Source organism: Branchiostoma belcheri, unplaced genomic scaffold (assembly GCF_001625305.1).
Source record: "Branchiostoma belcheri isolate BF01 breed outbred unplaced genomic scaffold, Haploidv18h27 scaffold29, whole genome shotgun sequence".
Taxonomy (NCBI): Eukaryota; Metazoa; Chordata; class Leptocardii; order Amphioxiformes; family Branchiostomatidae; genus Branchiostoma; species Branchiostoma belcheri.
Window position 1 is genome coordinate 2,876,347 of NW_017803898.1, and position 7,569 is coordinate 2,883,915.

General features: G+C 39.5%; 2 protein-coding genes across 2 annotated transcripts; one reads left to right on the forward strand and one right to left on the reverse strand.

The window, feature by feature from the left end:
• Positions 1 to 7: 7 nt before the first annotated feature.
• LOC109472979 lies at positions 8 to 2,348 on the forward strand. The gene is made up of 6 exons (XM_019772843.1): positions 8 to 70; positions 257 to 446; positions 747 to 989; positions 1,430 to 1,601; positions 1,849 to 1,994; positions 2,179 to 2,348. The coding sequence occupies exons 1-6, from the start codon at positions 26 to 28 to the stop codon at positions 2,346 to 2,348; spliced, it is 966 nt and encodes a 321-aa protein (XP_019628402.1). The 5' UTR covers positions 8 to 25.
• Positions 2,349 to 2,602: 254 nt separating this feature from the next.
• On the reverse strand, positions 2,603 to 4,421 carry LOC109472980 (P2X purinoceptor 7-like). Its single transcript, XM_019772844.1, has 3 exons — positions 4,192 to 4,421; positions 3,120 to 3,341; positions 2,603 to 2,762 (listed from the first exon to the last, which is right to left on the reverse strand). Exons 1-3 carry the CDS (start codon positions 4,419 to 4,421, stop codon positions 2,603 to 2,605), a joined length of 612 nt encoding a protein of 203 aa, XP_019628403.1.
• Between the last annotated feature and the right edge of the window lie 3,148 nt (positions 4,422 to 7,569).

Sequence of the window (7,569 nt, forward strand, 5' to 3'; positions counted from 1 at the left end):
AGCCAAATATGGGTCTTACACCCTTATGGATTTGAGGACTAAAAAGATTCTTACCCTACAGTTGGTTCAGGTAAGTAGCTTCTCCTGTTTTTAGAATTTTTTCTCTTATCTATTAGTATTACAACTACAGGTAATTTTTAAGCAAGCAGCAATGCCTTAATAACATTAAATGCAAAGCACTTAAATGTAATGATGAAATGATTTGATGTTACTCTGGTCTAAAAGTTTTCCTACCTGTATTATTTCACAAAAACAGAGCAATGAAGTCGGATCAAGCAATGCTATGGAGAAGGAGGGTCTGGCTAGGGCGATTGACTTCATAAGGAGGAACTGCACATTGCAGATCGGCAAGATCGTCACTGATCGCCACCTACAGATCGCCAAATGGATAAGGGAAAACCTGCCAGAAACATGTCATCTGTATGACATCTGGCACATTGCTAAAGGTAAGCATTCCTAGTTCACACAAACGAAGCAAGAGGGCTGACTGTCCCTAGTTTATATAATAGTGCTGATTTATAATTTTACACAAACTGCAATTATTGTGGACCTTACAAAGAGCAAGTTGTTAGTGTTTTGTTAGCTTCTCTGGCGTGTTTGAGTGGTTGCTATACTGGTTACATTAAAATTTAAGGACAAAGAAGACCAATTCAATAAGCCCCACTGAACAAATTCAGACTACTAGTAAATAAACACTTTTTGGTAGGTGTAGTAGTGTTCTCATGCAGTAATTGGTTTGTTATTAGGTCTCAGGAAGAAGCTTTCTGCCTTGGCAAAGCAGAAGGAGTGTGAGGTAGTAGGTGATTGGACAAACTCCATTGTCAATCACCTATACTGGTGTTCCACAACAACTAGGGAAGGTGCTGGTGACTTGGTGGAGGGCAAGTGGTTGTCTCTTGACAACCACTTGCACAATGTTCACAGTGGCCACAGTGAAGCCTTCCCACAGTGTGCCCATGGGCCCTTGCGCAGACAGTGGCTTAAACCGAGTAAGACAGTTATTAGTAGGTTCTGTCTGTCAAAACCAAGCATTGGGTGGCCAAACTAAATAAAGTTTATCCTAGATAAACTTTAATATAAGGTCTAGTCTACAAATAAAACAAAAAATTGGTAAGCAGAATTACATTTCACAAATGGTTGTTTCAGTGGCAACAGTTTGCTTGGTTTCTACAGTCTTAAGTTGTTCAGTCTTGATAAAGTAATCCAATACTGATTTTCAAACATTTAAATTGTAAGGTGGCTTACATGTACATGAAGCTGCATAATTACATCAACTATTATAACAGCAACAATAACAAAGTCTTATTGTTTCTTCAGATGTGCATACTGTAATACAGCCAGTTCATTTACAAGTTACACTGCAAACATGTTAGTGTGGCATCTCCAAAAACTTGTTACATTTTTACTTATTGTGGTATTTGTGTTTCAGACACAAAGGCCAGTGTTAAGCTTTCTGCTATCATTACAAAGAAAAGCCTTCTGAAGGACATCCGAAAGCTGTCACCCAAATACCAGACCGCACACTTGGAGGCATTCCATAGTACAATCAACCACTTTGCTCCAAAATGGGCAGCATTCTTTTACATGGGGATGTTGTCAAGGTATGTTCAACTTTTTAAAACAGCAAGTGTTAAATTTTGTAGAAATTTAAATAGGTATGTATGACAGTAGCCATAAAGTTGACCTGAACAGGGGAGGAAAATGGTCTATGACTGTTTCTGTTACTAGTATTCATATATGCAAATTTGAAAAAGAATAAAACGTATTTACACAAAAAATTACAATTTTACATATATATTGTTTTTTGCTACCTCTTATACCATGTACCTGTACTGTATTACCCTTCAGGCTCCATCTGGCTGCTCTGCACCACAACGAAAACTGTGGGCGGGGACAGGCCAGAAACAAGGATGGGGAGAGAATCTATAAGATCAGGTATAAAAAGTTCAAGAAGTCATGCACAGTGCAGGCAGTGCAAGGGAGCTGCACGTTTGGTAAGGACTATCTACTGTACTCCTGGGTTAAATTATCTTGATATAAACTAGGTTAGCTCAGACATAGTTTTTTAGGGCCATTCTATATATTGTTATAAGGTCACACCGGGTTAATTTTATAAAAATGCATATGCTACTGTTTACCATCCAATACAACTAACAATTCTCTCCCTGTAAAATGCAGACTATGTGACTGAACTCACAGAAGAAGCAGTGAGGCTCTGCGAAGAAGCTATCGTGGATGATGATCTGATGGAAATACCACCAACCCTTACAAGTACTAGTGGTGCTGACAGGCTGAACAAAGAAGCTGCCATCCAGGCCCACAGAACAAGATTCAGCATTGATGAATAGTAGTAAAAGGACTTCTTCTGCAGTACAGTAGTGTAGTAATAAAGCACACATGTAGTAGTAGTACAAGTTAGCATCCTTCCATATCAAGAGAGGATGGTTTCACTGTGCTGTCATGGCTGTAAATTTCTTGTATACATGTATATATTGAGACACCCTTAACTTTGAACCCTGATCAACATTTGAACCAACTTAGGTAAACTTATACTTCTAACAAGTTCTATTCTGTGGCTGACAACATTAGCCTTCCATTACTACTAATTCAGTGGAGGGTACTGGAATCCTGTGTATTGTGCTGACGGAAAGGTGTCCCTGATCTTTGTCACTGCACATGCAGGGAGGACCACTCTCATTTCTCTTCCCAGCCACCCCCAGCACCAACGCACCAACTGGCGGTAGGCAATGTACCGGTACCTCCTAAATTGGACGGCTTGGTTAATTTTTTTTACATCATCCATTGTAGCAACTAAACTGTGAACTTGTATAAGTCTGTATCAAATTTATAAGGACTACAGATTACTAGTAGATAACGAACTTCACTGGTTAACTGAAACTGTGCACATCAGTTCTATAGGAAACAGGAAAATATTTCCACCGTGATTGAACAGTGACTGCTGGTACTAAATTTAAATTGAGTGGTCATAAGATACACACCCTCAGTAAACTTGTACTGCTGAAGTAATGCACATACAGATACTAGTATGTCTCCAATCAACATTTAATGTTAATTTATTAGTTGGAAACAGAGAACGTGCATATCGCTAGGTAGCTTACTCATGGGTTGGATCTTGACTGGGCCCATACTCTTGCCTGTACTGGTAGTAAGCACACTGTAGTGCCCAGATGTCTAGACAGACTGATGAGAAGCCAGGGTGCATGGTTATGCACTTGGGGGCCGGAGACACCCCCTCCATAGTGTTCCTAATTTGTTCGTGTTCTTGACAACAGACACATTCTGTTGTGGTTGCCATTATACGGCAATTATCACATCTGCACCTGAAATGTTATATAGAATTATGTGATACATATACCATATAGGTAATAGTTGTATCACTCTCAACTTTCCAATGTTATTAAATAAATTTTTAGGCAGGTAGGTATGATGATGACTTATTCAAAATGTCCATCCTACTAGTAATAAGTAATTTAGCGTGTTTAAAAAAAAGACATGTCTTCAACCACACATACTGGTAAACACACACACACTTCTGTGGATATATTTATCACAAACAGCACAAAATTAAAGACAACAAAATTCTGGCAAATAGAGTTTATTTAACAACTATTCAAAATATGATACACATAAGAAAACTGGTTTAGGATACATGTATTTACGTGCTGTCGAAAAGTTTATCGCAAAGAAATCTGTTCTAAATCTAATGTTTACAACGTGCTGTTTGGATGATGAGAGGAAAATGTATGCAACTTGACTTTTTCTGCACAATTTGTGCCAAATAAACTACTTGAACAATAAAGATTTATAGTTCATTCATGAACATTCATGAATAAAGTCTCTGGTGCGTAGCTGACGAATAGCCTGTTTTTCTTTCGTAGCGTTTACTTCTGCGTCGACGCGACAAAAAAATTTATCACAGAATACCACCGAGCCCCCTCCCCCTTCACGAACCATAAAACGTCACAACGCCGAACTGCTCGTACGCTGAGCCCTCAGAATTATTCGGAAGAATTAATCCGTGACATAACTTTTAGTTCCTTGCAGACCAAGTAGCACATAAAACAGTGTGACACAGTACCTTCATCGCGTACAAAGCAACTATATAACCTTGCGTTATATTTGGAACTGAAGGACGCAACGGGCGGCTCAGCGAGCTCAGCGTATACACACCAGTTTCGGTTTGAACGGCGGTCCTGATTCCCGCGATCTGGTGCCTCTGGATCCCCGTCTTCTCCCTCCGCCGCCTCGGGCTCAAACTGGTATGGTTGAACGCCCCCAACGCCGTACGCGTCGCCCCACTCGAGCTCTCCACCAACTTCCATGGCTTCCGCCATTTTGGGCGACCTCTCCTCTGACCGTCGGCGGGTGGGCGTTCCTACTGTGACGTCACGTGACGTCATCACCCAGATTTGCCGAGATCAAGGAAACCCAAGATGTTTGGCGCGCTGTGTTAAAAACGAGCGCGCGCTGGTGGACGCGATTGCTAAAATTTATGAGCACAACCGACAATCTTCAGATTAAGTACAACAGATTAAGTCTATTTTCCCTGTTACATAGGGGCTTTAATTTTGTAGATGGCATTCTCTGAAGACCCCCAAACTAGTGCAGGCGGGCGAAAACAAAATCCTTAACCACAGGAATACAAAGCTGGTATTGTGAATATGCAGTAGTACATAGCGGCTTTAAAGACAAACCAACACATGCTGGCCTTTTGCGGAATTTGATGATCAAAAGTTCCGTGGAGCTTTGGCAGCCTGGGTGCCATTCTCTGCAGTTACCGTCGGCTCCCTTTTGTCGTTAGCTACCATGGACCAGGCCAAAGCCTCCTCGGATGCGATTTTTTTTTAGAACAGGCGAAAACCAATGCGTGCGGATGTCATTCATAAAATTAAATCAGTGTGGACTAATTGAAGCGTCCGTACTCAACACGGATCCGCTAACAGGTTAGGACAACAGGGGCCGGGAGTGCGTGATCTCGCAGCTAGCTGGGGGATTGTATTACTAACAAGTTTCACTCTTCGGTGGTTAGTGGTCCTGAGTAGTTTTGTTTTACTACAATTTAGGCAATACATGTACCAAATAATTTTTATGGATGACGTTTTCTGAAGACCTTATATCTAGTGCGGGAGAGCAAAAAAAAAAAGAAGGGCCGGAAAAACGTTAACAAGATGCCTACACAAAGAGACGACAAATGTTAGCACACAACTGCCAAATTGAGAAAACAACCAACAAGTCTTATATTCGTCACGAAAGCAGCAATATAAATCAGTGGAACGGCAGTTGTTGTCCTGTCCTGTTTTCTTTCATCACATCCTCCAATCTTGCGATTCGCGTCACTGTCGTGGCTGTCTGGTCATAGTTACAGGAAGCAGAATTTTTTTTTCGACAACAGGCCAAAATCAACACGCGCGAGGACGTCATCCATATATATATTACTTGGTGTGGCTTAACATTGGCAAAACGTAACGACGGCACACTCTATCCATGACTTATATCTGTGCCATCATCAGGAACAAAGAACATTACATTGATTCATGCAGAGTAGTTAACCAAGCAGTTAAAAATTTGGAACAAGATAATCACGTTTCTGGATACAACAATTTGTTTAACAGCAGCTTTTGGGCTGAAATCCAAAACTTGATATGCGGCACTCCAGAATCACTTCGTTTTTCTTTTAGATAAATTTAACACATATTCCTATGAAAAACGTGTTTTTCCAATGGCCTTCATTATTGTCATGCCGTAGCTTTTTAGCAGGGATGGTACTTTTTGGCAGATACTTAAAGATTATATCATGACACTTCAGCATCGCTTCATTTTTCTTTTCAGATAAATCTAACATTCTTATGAAAAACGTGTTTTTTCATCTTGATGTGCAGCAGACGTTGACAAGACAGCAGTTTTGCCGCCTTGCGGGCACTGGCATAAGCGAGTTTCACGGGATTTAATGCTGTAAATCCTGTCATTTTTCTTGCTTTGCATTTATTGCGTAACACCGTGGGCTGGTAGTGCATCGGCTTTGCGTATTCCATTTGACATTTATTGACTTTAACCCTCAAACCACCTCAAAACACATCTGGCGTGCAATGGTGTAGGTATATGTTTTTCCGCAAGATGGCGATTCTACATTACAGCATAGAGTTTGGGCACAGCCTGCCTCTAACTTACAAAGACCAGGGACATAAAATCTAATAGTATATATTGTCCCCGCAAAACTGTTTTGTTTATTCTGCTACACCTCGAAATTTGTATGGAGCTGCCAAGATGCTGTTTCTGGCTTTTTTTCTTTGTATTTGTACATGACCCTTCTTGTCGCTGACTATTTGTGCCACCTGGCGAAATAGCTTGTAGTGGCAGAAATTCACACATAGTACTGCATTAAATTATACCTGCATTAAATGTAATACCTATCTGCCGAAGATTCCGTGCCCCACAACATATATGTGGGAAATACAATCCATGTAGGTCGAGGGTGTATGTACACCACGCTTTACAAAGACTTTTAATATGTTGAGGATATTCCCTTATTTATTCTACATACATAGTACTAAGTGCATTATAAAATATCATGTACATGTAGGTAACTACAAAATGCTAAATCTACATAGTAAAAAAGACAAAGCGTTCATCATCAGTTTGTCAACTTTATTTCATTATATCATTATATAATAACTTTCTAATTTCACTACCAATTTGATTCATAAAGATTTTCAGTCAGATAGTCACAGACTCTGAGGTTGGTATATGTTTCGTAACCATAATTTTTAAAAACAAGAAGACCTTACAAAACAGTGATGAGCGTACATATAGTTGCACCACAATAAATACTTTCGTCGAAAGTTTTCGAACTCGTCTGTTGTAAGAAAATAAATATACCTGGTAGAAGGACGTGTGTGTTACATACACTTGCTGCCCAATGTGCTACGTACGGGAGGAACTAAGTCTAAGTTACATACACGTCTTTCGTTAACAATATGGTGTGCTCTGACTTCCTGCAAGCCATATTTTGTACCTGACTTTCTTCGGTTGTAAGTTTAAACCGTCAATGTCCAATGTATACAAATAAAACACATTATTTTAACCTATTACATCATTTAAACATAGTTCTAAACCGAAATATCACCCTCTACAGGTTCTACCATCTTCCATATACCCTGATACTATATATACCAGCTAGTCAGATTTTCACAACAATAGTTAAATTATAGTACCTAGTCCTTACATATTCTTCGGGTATAACTCTTAAAAGAACGTCGCAGGTATACAAAATAAAACGCATCTTGTTTAATCTAATAAACTAATCTGTACTTCATATACGGTTTTAAGACATGTTGAAGACTTTATCTTAAAATATCTGAGAAAATAATTAGCTTACGTACTTAAAATCCACAACATGACAAGAAAGTGGAGGCCTTTAAAAAAGCATTACTGAAATATGTGGCCTCTAGGAGTCCAGTGATCATTCATTTTTTGACATATCATCTTGAGGACATTTTCTGGAACCTAGAAGCTGTCAACTTTCCTGATATATTTAATATAACCTGAGAG